Source organism: Bos taurus, chromosome 12 (assembly GCF_002263795.3).
Source record: "Bos taurus isolate L1 Dominette 01449 registration number 42190680 breed Hereford chromosome 12, ARS-UCD2.0, whole genome shotgun sequence".
NCBI classification, from domain to species: domain Eukaryota; kingdom Metazoa; phylum Chordata; class Mammalia; order Artiodactyla; family Bovidae; genus Bos; species Bos taurus.
In genome coordinates, this window is record NC_037339.1 from 77,002,659 (window position 1) to 77,019,423 (window position 16,765).

The window sequence follows — 16,765 nt, forward strand, 5'->3', positions numbered from 1 at the left end:
TGGAATGAACCCTGCAGTGCTGAGTTGTAAGTTCAGGGTGACTTCATAGTTTTTAACATAGATTGAAAAATAAATAAATACATGTTACTACATTTGTAATTGTGTGTGTGTGTGTGTACATACATACACACACACACACACACACACACACACACACACTTTCTAGCTCCGGATTTCTCAACCTTAGCATCACTGATGTCTGGGGGAGACACGTATTTGTTGTAGAGCGGGGCCGTCCTGTCTGTGCACTGTAGGGTGTTTATCAACGTCCTTGGCCTCTCCCCACTAAATTTCAGTACCATCTCCTCGGTTGCGACAGTCATGGACTTCCAGACATTGCCATGTGTCCCCGAGGGGAAAGTCTTGCCCAGTGACTGAGAACTACTGTTCCGCTGAGAGGTCATGGAAGCACTGACACCCATAGCAAGGAGCACACCAGGCACCCAGAGCTTGTTCTGTGAAGACCATCCTCCCATAAGTGGAACCTGCACTCCTTCAAAAATGGCTGCTTTCAGAAAGAGTAGAAGACGAGCCTGAGAGATCTTATATAAGAATGTAATCAAGTGGCTCAAGAAATGAGGATATGCCAAAAAAAAAAAAAAAAGACCCAGGAACCAGCTTTCAGGGGCTTCTGTTGGCAATTCTGGGAAAACCTCAGCAAGAAAATGAATAATGCTAGGAATAGATTAAAATCCATGAAATGAAGAGTCCATGAGTTTATGTGATACAAATAGAAAAGTGAATGAGGGTGGGGCTCACAGCTCTTCCTTTCGGTAGATTTTTAACTAATAAGTGTAGAAAAATCAGTACTCGGCAAACACCAGATTGTTTGGATGAATCACCAGTGATTGATGTTAAAATTAGTGGATGAAAATACGATGAGAGGCAGGTATTTGCTTAATTTATAATATCTCTTCAGATGATAACTAATGAATCAAAACGGGGAAAATAGTACCTTTAAAATGGTTAAACCTTGAAGCTTGCCCAAATGGTTAAAATTAATATCACTGGTAATGGAACAAATCAGGAGCCTGTGCCTCTTGGTTTGATGCACTGAAAAGTCCACATTCTTTCTGTGCTATTCTGGCCAAAAATGTGTAACATGAATATAATCATGAGGAAACATCAGGCAAACCAAACTGAAAGAAAGTGTACAGTATAAGTGGCTTGTACTCTTCCAGAGTGTCAAGGTCAAGAAACACAAAAACGGATCAACTTATCTACATCAAAGCAAACTAAGGACACATGACAATTAAATGCAGCATGTGATCCTGGATTAGTTCCTGAACCAGGAAAAAAATGTTTTCCTTTTGTAGAAAAGGTCATAAATAGGACAACTGGTGGAATTTGAATCAAGTCTGTAGATGAAATGATAATACATTGTCAGTGTTAATTTTTAGATTTGATCATTGTACTATGATTACGGGAGAGACTCGGCTTGGTTTTAGGAGATGTGCCCTGAGATACTTAGAGGTATTTACCTGCAGCTTAGCCTCGAACGTTTAAGAAAAAAGAAATTGTGTATGTATACATAAAGAGAGAAACAATGAATGACAGAGTAAATAAAGGTGGTCAGATGTTAACATTGGGGAATCTGGGTAAAGGATGTATATGCTCTTTGTACTATTTTTGTGAATTTTCTGTAATTCTGAAAATATTCCAAAATGAAAGATTAAAAAAAAATAAGTAAAGGGGAGCATATGCTGCCCTTCTCCCAAAGCTTACCTTTAAGGGATGAAAATGGAGACGCATTTGCGATACGTACTATATCTCATTCATCTGACTAATTCTAAAGGATTGCAGGCTTAGAAAATTGTTTTATGAAGAACAGTAGGTAGTTTGCTGTTTAGTTTGATAACTATTTAGTTGTTCAGATAATTTTTTTTTTTCCTGGAGCCGATTGTGAGCTTTTGTTACGATAAAGCTTCTTTAGAAAAAGATGTAATTTGGTTAAAGTTAATTTCTGAGCCCCCATGAAATAAGCGATGGCTTTTGGCCTCTGTTTGATCCTGACAGTGTGTGTAGCTCATGTCTGGCCCGTGTTTTGGAAGCAGCAGGTAGTCAGGAGAAGGCTGCTCCTGGGGGTCCTCTCTTCTGTGGCCTGGTCATGATTTCCCATACAGATGGGACCCCGTGAACTTTGGCAGAGGTCATCCTCAATTCCCAGTCCACATCTCACAGTCATAATTTTTATGAGTATGTGATTAATAATATCGTTAAAGTTATAAAACTAAGCCTGAGGGCACCTCAGCTATCTGCTTATTGTTTGAACAGGACCAGCTTATATAACGGCATTGTCGTAACTGGAACGTGCAAAGTAAACTAAGAACAAAATGCTAACTTTCAAATATGTAGGGTATCCTTTAGCGGTTGAGTGCTTTTTATCCTTTATCTGGTCTTTTGAGCTTTTAGATTTAATAGCTTATTAGTCCCTTAATTGACTTTAGAATTAATTAATACAGAGTAGTTTTTGGAGCAATCAGTTGTGGGATCTGGATTTTGGTTGTCTGCCATTAACCCTTGTCTTGCCTTGGTCCTTAGGAAAAGATAATAGATAATTACTAGTAATATGTAATATTACATAGTAATGTATGATATTTTATTCAGAGAACATTAAAGGGAAAGTGCTCTTGTATATTAATTTTATCCCTAAAAAACTATTAGCAAGGTAAAAGTCTATGTTTTCATGCTCTATATACTAATCAAGTAGAAAAATTTTTGAAAGTCCATGCTTCATTTGTGTGGTTGAGTGGCTCTGTTCTTTGATGTCCAAAATATAAATTAATATTTGCTGATGTTTCCTTTGAGTTACATTTAAAAAAATCACCTCTTTTTCAACTTTGAATATGGGGTTGAAGTACAACATCATTTATCCTGCAAAACTGCATGCATTTTAAATTTGGAGGTGTCATGATCTTGAATTGATCACTGGCATCAGTAAATCATCTTATTTTTGTTCAGATTATCATTAACTGTTTCTGAAAGTTGTATTTTACTGAAGACAGAGTCCAGTGCCAACGATTCTGGCATTGGCCTCACAGAGGGCAAGAAAATTTATACTAGCATGAGACTATCACAGAAAAGCCAGTTAAAGCTTAAATACAGAATATTGTGCATATAAAGTGGACAGTATTATTTTTATTTAACTGGAGGAAGAAAGGACAAAATTGCTGAGAGACTGCCTTTCTAAGTTATTTGCTATTTACATAAAATAACTTATAAATCAAAACATTCTGAATTGTTAAAGTATTTATGTGCCTGTGCTAAGTCGCTTCAGTCATGTTGGACCCTTTGTGACCCCAAGGACGGTAGCTCTCCAGGCTCCTCTGTCCATGAGATTCGTGTCCAGGCAAGAATACTGGAGTGGGTTGCCATTTCCTTCTTCAGGGGATCTTTCCAGGGATCCATCCCCTGTCCCTTTCATCTCCTGCACTGGCAGATGGCTTCTTTACCACTAGCGCCATCTGGGAAGCCCACTGTATATATAAGAACACTATATTTTAGGAATGAAGTTACGACTACACCTTGATCTTCTCACATTCATCCTTTCCAGTCCCTCCGTTAAGATCTTGTTTTTTTCCAAAGCTTGCTGGATTGGTCTTGCCTGTCTGTGCTTCAGTTTCTCTTCTGGATTCCTTCATGTGAATGTCCACCTGCACGATCTCTGTATTCTGATGTGTGTGCGTTTAATCTGTCTGCCAGTCTGAATTCTGATGATTTAGACATTATCTATCCGTCTCACAGGCGTCTCTCATTTAACTTGCAAAATATGCATCTAGTTTTTTCCTTTCAACCTATTCCTTTCCTGTAAATGTAATTATCTGTGATGTTGCAGACTCAGAAGTTCGGGTGTTGGTGCTTGATTCACCTTCCCCATCCTTCCATCCCCTAAACCACCAAGCCCCATCTGCCTCCCAGACATCTCTTAAGTGGGGCTGAGAGATTTCTTTCTCCTGTCTCTTGTCTCATCTTCTCCCTAACTGTGGGCTGAGGCCTTACAATTTTCCAGCACATCTCCTGCAGTTGTCAGCTTGCGTTTTCCCAACTTCACTCTTGAACCTTCCCAATCCCTTTTGTAGCAGCACCAGAGTGATTCCTGGAATGCACAGATCTACTTATGTCTGCCTGTTTCAGCCATTCTGGTTGCTCTCAAGGTAAAGTGAAGTCTTTGCTAGACTGTGAGACCCTGAATGTTCCTGTTTGACTTCTGATGCTCCAGTCCTCTTTGCTCATACGCTTTGGCCGTGGTGTCCTTCTTTTAGGTTTCCCAGATGGCGCTAGTGGTAAAGAACCAACCTGCCAGTGCAGGAGATGTGAAAGACGTGGGTTCTATCCCTGAGTCAGGAAGATCCCCTGGAGGAGGGCATGGCAACCCACTCCAGTATTCTTGCCTGGAGAATCCCATGGACAGAGGAGCCTGGTGGGCTACAGGCCATGGGGTCGCACAGAGTCGTCCTTCTTTTAGTCCTCTTCGTAGAAATGCCTGGTGGTATTCACTTTCTACCAAAATGAAAATTCTTAAATGCTCTTAAGTTCCTCTCTAATATTACCCATTTTTGTGTCCTTCTGCGTCTTCTTCTGTTTTCTTTCCCAGCCAGGTCTCTTTACTCTTCCTAGGACACTGCATCTGTCATTTCCTGTACGTATAAATCTCGCTGGCAAGTTGTAACTCTCTTCTTCTTCCAAAGTGATTTAGTCTGGTCTGTTTGTAAAACATAAGACAAAGGGATTCCTTTCCTCTGTGGAGCCTGAACTCTTCCATGGTGTCTTCTGTTTTAAATCCTTGCCTACCTAGTTTGTCTTTCTAAGCATCCTAACGCTTTGCTTTTTAATCAGTTGGTCTTTGTTTTTGTGTAGCAAACCATCACTTAGGGACTTCGATGGTGGTCCACTGATTAAGACTCTGCGCTTCCATTGCAGGGGGCACGGGTTTGATCCCTGGTCGGGGAACTAAGACCCCCATGGAAGTTAAAAAAAAAAATCACCTGTAAGATAGGCAAATGTCAACTTTTGCAATGATTTGTTAGCTGTATTGGTGTAATCAGAAGTTGTTATACTTTTTTATAATTCCTTGTAGAGATATACATAATTATAAAAGCCCTTCAAAACATTAGTTATTCAGTATGGACCAAGTCATTATCCTCAGAGCAAGGTTGAGATAACTATACATTTCTCCTGGGCATGTACTGTGAAAGATATTTATTAGATTACTGTCTATATGTGAAAACTTCTCCCGTGGAATAAATAAAGGAGTAGCATTAAAATTTGAATTTTGGAACTTTCTCTAAACGTTTTGAAATAGTTTGAATAGGTTGAAAATTGTATTTTATAAAATTATAGACGTGATATCTTCTGACTCAGGGAGAGAGATGCTCAGAATTTTTCATATGGTTGCTAGTCTAATATAAAGAGATGGATAGAAGAATGCCTGGAAAGATGTATTAAATTGTTCATGTTTGTTGGCTCAGAGATAGCAAGTCATATTGAAAAAATGACTTTTTCTCCCCCATATGTACCCATTAGGGTATAGGGTAACCTGCTGGAACAAAGTGTCTTAAATCCAGTGGTGTAAATAAGATAGAAATTCATCTACTTCTTGTTTAATGGTTTGGCTGCTCTGCACTGATGGGGCAAGTTAATATCCTGTGGCCATTATTCCAGGAGATACACAGACCTGTCTCTTTCCACCCCCACCCACCCCCTCCACCTGCCTTGATTCTCCCTTTCATCCACATTGCCAAAGCGAAGTTCCTGCAGTATCAGGGAGCTCATGGGAAAAGGAAGGAAAGGAAGATCAAGCAGTTCTTTTTTTCATGTAAGTGAGACTGCAGTTGGATACATTTCTTTACCTTAGACTTTTTTTTCCTTGGAATTAGTCCGTCTAGCTGTAACATAGATGAGAAAATGGAGTCTGTGTAGGTGGTCTTTTGTTTAGTTAGCATTCTACCGTGGAAAGATAAAATGTAAAATTTACGGGAATCCTGCAGTCTGTCACAAGATACTTCTGTATTTAAAATTTTATTTGATATGTATTCAGTTCAGTTCAGTTGAGTCGCTCAGTCCTGTCGGACTCTTTGCGACACCATGAATCGCAGCACACCAGGCCTCCCTGTCCATCACCAACTCCTGAGGTTCACTCAGACTCACGTCCATAGAGTTGGTGATGCCAGCCAGCCATCTCATCCTCTGTCATCCCCTTCTCCTCCTGCTCCCAATCCTTCCCAGCATCAGGGTCTTTTCCAGTGAGTCAACCCTTCACATGAGGTGGCCAAAGTACTGGAGTTTCAGCTTTAGCATCATTCCTTCCAAAGAAATCCCAGGACTGATCTCCTTTAGAATGGATTGGTTGGATCTCCTTGCAGTCCAAGGGACTCTCAAGAGTCTTCTCCAACACCACAGTTCAAAAGGATCAATTCTTAAGGGCTCAGCTTTCTTTACAGGCCAACTGTCACATCCATACATGACTACTGGAAAAACCACAGCCTTGACTAGACGGACCTTTGTTGGCAAAGTAATGTCTATGCTTTTGAATATGCTATCTAGGTTGGTCATAACTTTTCTTCCAAAAAGTAAGCATCTTTTAATTTCACTCACTATCTGCAGTGATTTTGGAGCCCCAAAAAATAAAGTCTGATACTGTTTCCACTGTTTCCCCATCTATTTCCCGTGAAGTGATGGGACCAGATGCCATGATCTTTGTTTTCTGAATGTTGAGCTTTAAGTCAACTTTTTCACTCTCCTCTTTCACTTTCAGCAAGAGGCTTTTTAGTTCCTCTTCACTTTCTGCCATAAGGGTGGTGTCATCTGCATATCTGAAGTAATGATTTTTCTCCCTGCAGTCTTAGTTCTAGCTTGTGCTTCTTCCAGTCCAGCGTTTCTCATGATGTACTCTGCATATAAGTTAAATAAGCAGGGTGACAATATACAGCTTTGACGTACTGCTTTTCCTATTTGGAACCAGTCTGTTGTTCCATGTCCAGTTCTAATTGTTGCTTCCTGACCTGCATACAGGTTTCTCAAGAGGCAAGTCAGGTGTTCTGGTATTCCCATCTCTTTCAGAATTTTCCACAGTTTATTGTGATCCACAAGGTCAAAGGCTTTGGCATAGTCAGTAAAGCATAAGTAGATGTTTTTCTGGAACTCTCTTGCTTTTTTGATGATTCAGCAGATGTTGGCAATTTGATCTCTGGTTCCTCTGCCTTTTCTAAAACGAATTTGAACATCTGGAAGTTCACGGTTCATGTATTGCTGGAGCCTGGCTTGGAGAATTTTGAGCATTACTTTACTAGTGTGTGACAGATGAGTGCAATTGTGCGGTAGTTTGAGCATTCTTTGGCATTGCCTTTCTTTGGGACTGGAATGAAAACTGACCTTTTCCAGTCCTGTGGCCACTGCTGAGTTTTCCAAATTTGCTGGCATATTGAGTGCAGCACTTTCATAGCATCATCTTTCAGGATTTGAAATAGCTCAACTGGAATTCCATCACCTCCACTAGTTTTGTTCATAGTGATGCTTTCTAAGGCCCACTTGACTTCACATTCCAGGATGTCTGGCTCTAGGTGAGTGATCACACCATTGTGATCATCTTGGTCATGAACATCTTTTTTGTACAGTTCTTCTGTGTATTCTTGCCACCTCTTCTTAATATCTTCTGCTTCTGTTAGGTCCATACCAATTCTGTCCTTTATCGAGTCCATCTTTGCATGAAATGTTCCCTTGGTATCTCTCATTTTCTTGAAGAGGTCCCTAGTCTTTCCCATTCTGTTGTTTTCCTCCATTTCTTTGCATTGATTGCTGAGGAAGGCTTTCTTATCTCTCCTTGCTATTCCTTAGAACTCTGCATTCAGATGTTTATATCTTTCTTTTTCTCCTTTGCTTTTCGCTTCTCTTCTTTTCACAGCTATTTGTAAAGCCTCCCCAGACAGCCATTTTGCTTTTTTGCATTTCTTTTCCATGGGGATGGTCTTGATCCCTGTCTCCTGTACAATGTCACGAACCTCCATCCATAGTTCATCAGGCACTCTATCTATCAGATCTAGTCCCTTAAATCTGTTTCTCACTTCCTGTGTATAATCATAAGGGATTTGATTTAGGTCATACCTGAATGGTCTAGTGGTTTTCCCCACTTTCTTCAATTTAAGTGTGAATTTAGCAATAAGGAGTTCATGATCTGAGCCACAGTCAGCTCCCGGTCATGTTTTTGCTGATTATATAGAGCTTGTCCATCTTTGGCTGCAAAGAATATAATCAGTCTGATTTCGGTGTTGACCATCTGGTGATGTCCATGTGTAGAGTCTTCTCTTGTGTTGCTGGAAGAGGCTGTTTGCTATGACCGGTGCATTCTCTTGGCAAAACTCTTATTAGCCTTTGCCCTGCTTCATTCCGTATTCCAAGGCCAAATTTGCCTGTTACTCCAGGTGTTTCTTGACTTCCTACTTTTGCATTCCAGTCCCCTGTAACGAAAAGGACATCTTTTTTGGGTGTTAGTTCTAAAAGGTCTTGTAGGTCTTCATAGAACCGTTCAACTTCAGCTTCTTCAGTGTTACTGGTTGGAGCATAGACTTGGATTACTATGATATTGAATGGTTTGCCTTGGAAACGAACAGAGATGATTCTGTCGTTTTTGAGATTGCATCCAAGTACTGCATTTCGGACTCTCTTGTTGACCATGATGGCTACTCCATTTCTTCTAAGGGATTCCTGCCTGCAGTAGTAGATATAATGGTCATCTGAGTTAAATTCACCCATTCCAGTCCATTTTAGTTCGCTGATTCCTAGAATGTCGACGTTCACTCTTGCTATCTCCTGTTTGACCACTTCCAATTTGCCTTGATTCATGGACCTAACATTCCAGGTTTCTATGAAATATTGCTCTTTATAGCATCGGACCTTGCTTCTATCACCAGTCACATCCACAATTGAACTGTGGAAAATTCTGAAAGAAATGCAAATACATGACCATCTGACCTGCCTCTTGAGAAACCTATATGTAGGTCAGGAACCAACAGAACTGGACATGGAACAACAGCCTGGTCCCAAATAGGAAAAACAGTATGTCAAGGCTGTATATTGTCTCCCTGCTTATTTAACTTATATGCAGAGTACATTATGAGAAACGCTGGGCTGGAAGAAGTGCAAGCTGGAATCAAGATTGCTGGGAGAAATATCAGTAACCTGTTATGCAGATGACACCACCCTTATGGCAGAAAGTGAAGAGGAACTAAATAGTCTCTTGATGAAAGTGAAAGAGGAGAGTGAAAAAGTTGGCTTAAAACTCAACATTCAGAAAACGAAGATCATGGCATCTGGTCCCATCACTTCATGGGAAATAGATGGGGAAACAGTGGAAACAGTATCAGACTTTATTTTGGGGAGCTCCAAAATCACTGCAGATGGTGATTGTAGCTATGAAATTAAAAGACGCTTACTCCTTGGAAGGAAAGTTATGACCAACCTAGATAGCATATTCAAAAGCAGAGACATTACTTTGCCAACAAAGATCTGTCTAGTCAAGGCTGTGGTTTTTCCAGTGGTCATGTATGGATGTGAGAGTTGGACTGTGAAGAAAGCTGAGCTCCGAAGAATTGATGCTTTTGAACTGTGGTGTTGGAGAAGACTCTTGAGAGTCCCTTGGACTGCAAGGAGATACAACCAGTCCATCCTAAAGGAGATCAGTCCTGGGTGTTCATTTGAAGGACTGATGCTAAAGCTGAGACTCCAATACTTTGGCCACCTCATGTGAGAGTTGACTCCTTGGAAAAGACCCTGATGCTGGAAGGGATTGGGGGTTGGAGGAGAAGGGGATGATAGAGGATGAGATGTCTGGATGGCATCACTGACTCGATGGACATGAGTTTGGGTGAACTCTGGGAGTTGGTGATGGACAGGGAGGCCTAGCGTGCTGCGATTCATGGGGTCGCAAAGAGTCGAACACGACTGAGCAACTGAACTGAACCATTATAATTTAGTGTACTAAACATTTGATGAATGATTTAGTCTCTTTGGATCACAGTTCTCTTATTTGCGTCTTCTTTTTCATGCTCATTTTCTTATTCTATCACTGGTTGCTAAAAGTTCCCCCAAAACATATAGCATAGAGTTTACTTTCATTTTGCTTCCTGTGATATCTGACTTCTACATGAGTAGTAGGTGTGGAGAAATTGCTAATAGGTATAGATTAATTTGCTTGGGACAACATTGTTAACACTTGGTTGCAGATATGGGCAAATTTTTGGTAAAGGGCCAGAGAAGAAATATCTTAGACTTTGTGGGTCGCGTGGTCTCCGTTGCAGCCACTAGGCTCTACTTTTGCAGCATGAAGACGACTCTGTATAAACACTGCTGTGTTTCAGTAAAACCTTATTTACCATCTGAACCGCAGGCCGTAGTTTCCTGATCTTGTTTATAGGATGAGCACACCCTCCGGGTAGAATTAGATGTAAGCTTAGGTTTGTGGAGCTTACATTCTTACAGAAAATGAACTAGAAGGTAGGTAGGTCAGTGCTGTTTAGCTTCTGTCTGTTGTTTATTAATTACATGTTGTCTTCTGCTCTATATTTATTCTCATATAGAAGGATAATAAAGAGCACAATAATAGTCTTGAGTGCCCTACATTGTGGTAAACATTATTTCATTGGTACCTCATGACAGTGATACTAAATAGATTTATTATTTATCACCATTTCACAAATGAGGACATTAAAACTTTGGGAGTTTAAATAGCTTACTCAGAGTGAGAGGTCAGTCAGGTACTTGAACCTGAGGTTTTCTTTGCCTATTTTGTAATTATTGTATAGGGAGGGATTCTCTAAGTCTTGAATAGCCAGAACAGAATCAGGCTTTCTAGGTTTGTTACGAAGCATAGTAGTACAAATTGGAACTATACATAGAATTCTACCTGGAGGGTGTGCTAATGACTGAATCATTAAAGAATTGAAAGGAATTAACAAATCTCTCTGTTTACTTCAACTCTGTAATACACTCCAGTTGCCCTTCTAGTGGACGCCTGATCTAATACCTGCTTTCCCTAATAGCTGGTTTTAAGATGCCTCTTCGCTCTACCTTTTATTCCTATTTAATATTTTTATAATATACCTTCTTCATAAACTTTGCTGTATCGTATATTTCTCCTTGTACCATTCATACCCCTCTGTAGTGGCTACCTATTTCAACTTCGCTTTGGAGTAGTCATTGTTTTGTTTTGTAGTTCAGTTGCCAAGTTGTGTCCAGCTCTTTTGAAGACCCATGGACTGCAGCCTGCCAGGCTCCTCTGTTGATGGGAGTTCCCAGGCAAGAATGCTGGAGTGAGTTGCCATTTCCTTCACTTTGAAGGAGTCATTGTGTCCTGGGCTCAGTTTTTCCTTCTTGATCATCAGCTTTTTCTTCTCCTTGTCCTCTCTCTTCCGCCTCTCGTGTCCCCACAACTCTCCTCTTTCTTCTCTACTTATTTTGAAGGATACTTGACATATAATCAACTACTCATATTTAAGGCGTTCAGTTTGGTGAGTTTTGACCTATGTAGACCTGTGAAACCATCACCATAATCAAAAGACTGAACATTTCTATCACCTCCCAAAGTTTCCTCGTGGCCTTTGCAGTCCACCCTGTCTCTGACCCTGTCCTAATGCTTCCTGTAGGTTGCATTTAGGATGCATTATTTTTGGTCTTGCTTCTTTCTTTAATTCAGCATAATAATTTGAGATTCATCCTTGTTTTGTATATGAGGGGATTCACTTCTTCTTATCAGTTCAGTTATGTCCGACCCTTTGTGACCCCCATGGACGCAGCACAACAGGCCTTCCTGTCTATCACCAACTCCCAGAGCTTTCTCAAACTCATATGTCCATCGAGGCAGTGATACCATCTGACCATCTCATCTTCTGTTGTCCCCTTCTCCTCCTGCCTTCCATCTTTCCCAGCATCAGGGTCTTTTCAAATGAGCCAGCTCTTCGCATCAGGTGGCCAAAGTATTCGAGTTTCAGCTGCACCATCAGTCCTTCCAGTTAATATTCAAAACCGATTTTCTTTAGGATGGATCTCCCTGCAGTCCAAGGGACTCTCAGGAGCTTCTCCAACAGCACAGTTCAAAAGCATCAATTCTTTGGTGCTCAGCTTTCTTTATAGTCCAACTCTCACATGCATACATGACTACTGGAAAAACCATAGCTTTGACTAGACGTACCTTTGTTGGCTAAGTAATGTCTCCGCGTTTTAATGTGCTATCTAGGTTGGTCAGAGCTTTTCTTCCAAGGAGCAAATGTCTTTTCATTTCATGGCTGCAGTCACCATCTGCAGTGATTTTGGATTCTTCTTACAGGCGAGTGGAATTTCCTTGTATGGACAAACCACACTTTGTTAATTCATTCATTATTGATGGGTATTTAGACCGTTTCCAGTGTTTCACTTTGTAAATAAAGCTGTTAACATCTGTGTGTAAGTGTTTGTATAGGCATATGTTTTTATTTTAACTCGTGTAGATAGTTAGGAGTGAATTATCTAATCATTTGATGAGTGTATGTTTAACTTTTAAAGAAACCTTCATACAGTCCAAAGTGGAAGTAAACCAAAATGTACCAATTTATTTCCCCACCCCCCATCACAGGTTGTGACAGTTCCACTTGTCCACATATCTATTGACACTTCATATTACATTTTAACTTTCAACCACTTAAATTGGTATTTGGGTATATTTCCATATTTTTTTTTTTACAGTGTTGAGCATCTTCTTGTGCTTGCTGGCCATTTGTGTATATTTTGTGAAATGCCTGCTTATATCTTTTGCTTATTTAAACAAAAAATTGTTTTTTAATACCAAAAACACTTTGTATTGAGGTATAACCAACTAACAATGTTGTGATAGCTTCAGGTGTATAGTGAAGGGACTCAGCTATATATATACATGTATCCATTCTCCCCACTCCCATCCAGACTGGCACATAACACTGAGCAGAGTTCCATGTGCTATAGGATAGGTTTTTGTTGGTTATCCATTTTCAGTATAGCTGGTGTATGTGACCTCGCCTCTTTTCTTAAAGCCTGGTTTGTTTATCATCTTAGTGTTGTAATTGTTCTTTATATAGTCCAGTTACAAGTTCTTTATTTGAAATATGTGTTGTGAATATTTTTTCTGTCTGTATTTTGCCATTTCATTTTCTTAACTAAATCCTTTGAAGAGCAGACTTTTAAATTTTGATGGAGTATGATTTGTTGGTATACTTATTTTTATGGTTCATGGGTTTTGTGTACTATCTAAGAATCTGCTCTCTACCTCAAGATTTTTCTCCTTTATTTCCTTTTGTAAGTCTTATAGTTTTAGGTTTGTGACCCAATTTGAGTTAATTTTTATATATTCTGTGAGTTAGGGTTGAGGTTCATCTTCTGATTTTCCCAAATGCATATCCAGTGGTTCTACCATTTATTGAAAAGACATTGATGTGTCCCCATTAAATTGACATGGCCGTCATAGGGTTCTTGAGTTTACATTTAGTGTTTTATTGCTGCCTCAAGTTCAGATATTTTGTTATCACTTGAAATCAAGGAGATAAGCAATTTTGCCTGGTTTTTGCTAGGTCATAGGACATTAATAATACAGTTATGCATATATAGGAATTATGTTTTTAACTGACTCATTGATTTTCAATTCAGTCTGTTATTTTATTTTTAGGTGTTACACATAATATCGCATTGCTTCGAGAGGTGATAATCAACTCACGCTTTATAGAAGGAGACATCAACACTAAATTTCTTTCTGATGTATATCCAGATGGCTTTAAAGGTTTGTATATATTGAAATACTTTAATGTATTAAAGTTATTATTTTTTATACTTTATTACAATGGATGCTTTCTTCTTTTCTGAAATTAGGGCTTTTCACTTATGTTGTGCTTGATACTAATATGTTAATACCTAAGAGTATCCTAGGCTATTGACATTCATGATTTCTAGTATTCATGAGTGACTCATGAATGTGTAATAGTCTGTAATTTTGTTGAGTGATAAATTCAGCTAGTTTGTGGAATGTTGTGTTTCTGAAAGCCAATACAGATTTGTATTCCCTGCTGATAAGAATATATATAGGATCTCTTCTTTAATGTTAACACTGTATCTTTATGAAAATGAGCACTGAACATTTCAGACTACCAGGTGCTATTCCTATTAATGGAAATGGAGATGTCGAAGAAGATGAAGATTTTATCCTGAAAATTGAGTTTTGAGTAAAGTAATGAATGTTCTGTGAAAGTTAGCACTGCAGGGTTACCCGTGAGTGTTTCTGGGGAGCAGCAGTTACTCATCGGGTGAGAGGCAGAGAAAACCCTTGAGTGAGCGTCAAAAGCATGGTTAACACAGTACTAAGACCCTGACAGCACTTACTTGGGACTTACTAGAAATGTTCAAGTGAAGGCCAGAAAGCTCTCCATATGTTTCTAATGAACTTGGGTACATATGAAGCTTAGATCTTCTCTCACAATTTTTAAGTGTGCTTCATATCCATTTAAAGTGTTTTAATATATAAAATGACTCATTCATTTTAGGAGCTGTATGTAGATTCAGGCCAGCTTCATGTAGAGATATTAAATACATTTACATAGCAATTTCTTACCAAGGAATTTATTATTGAGTGTTTGTAAGACTAACTGGGGATTACTGATTTGATTGTTCTTTCAAAACTCTAGTGTTATAGACCTTTATCATTAGTACCAAGAAAAATAAAGTGTTTTATTTCAGAACTTGAAACAAAGACCAATGAGTCATCATGTTCTTTTTCCCGAACTTTTGAATTTTTATTTTTTTAAATTTTATTTTATTTTTAAACTTTACATAATTGTATTAGTTTTGCCAAATATCAAAATGAATCTGCCACAGATATACATGTGTTACAACCTTAACATGATTGTACTTTTCTACTTATGTGATTATTTCATTAATATCTCTTGGTTTCATGAAGTCAAATCCCACTTATGTTTTTGCTTTTTATTGTATCCATACAACTAAAGCAGACCCTAAATAAATATTTGTCAAATTAATGAAAGGAATGTTGCTCATAATGTAGGTGAGAAGGTGTCACCTTGACTATTTTGAATTAACTGTACGTGTATTCAGATTACAGATTTGTTTGGATCCTAAAGTTTTGGCTTCTTGTCCTGTCTAAAGTTTTAATTAAAAGTTGTTGTCAGTTGTGAAGTGGACTTGGATTCCCACGTGCTTTTGTGTCCGCCTGGCTTACATGAAACAGTAGGCAGGAGGAGATGACAGATCAAAATATTGTGTGTGTACATGGATATTTATGTATGCATTTACACATTTATATATGTGTTTATGCATATTTGGTGTCATATCCCATTACCATGGAGCACTTAAAATTTCTAATTGGAGTTGGTTACTCTGTGGTATATATTTAGCAGCAATTGAAAATGTTCCAAATTCTCAAGAGACCTCAGAAGTTTTCTAAAATCAAACATTGCAGTTTGTTGTAATAAGCTTAATATATTACACTTCTTTTTTGGGATGGATTAGCACAGACACTATAATTCTGATTCTTATGCATAATAGTTTTTAAATTGTGGTACGTTGTTAGAGGGCCTTAGCAGTTTTTAATTCAGCCTTCATTTTACGTATAAGGAAACCAAAGCACAGAAAGCCTGATAAAGCTAAATGATCAGTGACATAATAAAGCCGGAAATGAGAGTTTTCAACTTCTGTTTTAATAGTCATTCTGTTGTGCTAGAATTCAAATTCATAAGTCACAGACATTTTCAGAGTATGCTGTGTGTTGTCACGTAGGGACTTGAGAAGTGCACACCTGTGTTTGCCGTTCTGAACATGTCTGCCACTGATTGTGTTCCTTCATGTTGTTTTCATGTCAGTTCTTTCTTCTCTGAGTGGCTACTATATCTCCTCCTCCTCCTTCAGATGATTCTACCTCTTCTTCCCAATTTTTCTCCATAGGAGGTCCTAAATATATTAAACTGTATCATCTTTGATTGTTTGATATATGTGCCTGAAAGAGACAGCAGGAAGTGGCAACTGAAGTTAATCCGGGATCTTATCCATATGTTTGAGGCTGGGTCATTTTGCCCCTTTGGGATTACCCATCTGCTTCCCATCTGTCCAGCTACCCCAGATGCTGTTCATAGGCTAGTGCCTGTTTTATGACTGCATTAAAATTTTCTATTATATATGTTTATTATCCCAAGTTTATTTGTAGACTAGGACAGTGTTACTAAAGACACTCAGGCTGAACTTTGAAAAGATTGTGTCTAAAATTTAAAAATAGAATACACAGAATTTGTTCGTCACGTCAACTTATTAGATGTTGATGTTGAAAAGGTATTTTCCTTTGATTCTGAAAAGTAAATGGAAAATGGGGGAGTAGATACTTTGACTTTGAAATAAAGGGAAAATGAAGAAGAAGATACTTTTAGGAAATATTTCATTTAGCCTAAAATGGCAATTTCGGACTTATTTCTCTGCTGCCTTGCTGCACTTGAACCACCAGCCCTATCAAATTATTAGATATCTTTAGATATCTAATTATTAGAATTATTATCCCTATCAAATTATTAGATATATCATTTCTATTAGAAATTATTAGAATTATCTTTCTCTTCTGAAAAGTTGCAGAATGTTTAGAAAACTTTGATTCAACCCAAGAAGTCTACCATTAAATTATACTTCTCTTTTTTCCCTCTGAATTTAATCATGTATTTCTGTACCTTTAAAAGTGTTAAATACATGACTGAAGTATTGCCTTTAAAAATTCAGTCAT

The 16,765-nt window shown here is 38.6% G+C and overlaps 1 protein-coding gene across 5 annotated transcripts in view; it reads left to right on the forward strand.

The window, feature by feature from the left end:
* The window catches only part of PCCA (propionyl-CoA carboxylase subunit alpha), a 420,685-nt gene that overhangs the window by 248,370 nt on the left and 155,550 nt on the right, over nt 1-16,765 (forward strand). For all 5 annotated transcript variants that reach the window (XM_059892112.1, NM_001083509.1, XM_024999954.2 and 2 more), the window contains one exon: nt 13,664-13,774. In XM_059892112.1, coding sequence (XP_059748095.1) covers nt 13,664-13,774 — 111 coding nt within the window. The remainder of the gene's footprint in view (nt 1-13,663; nt 13,775-16,765) is intronic.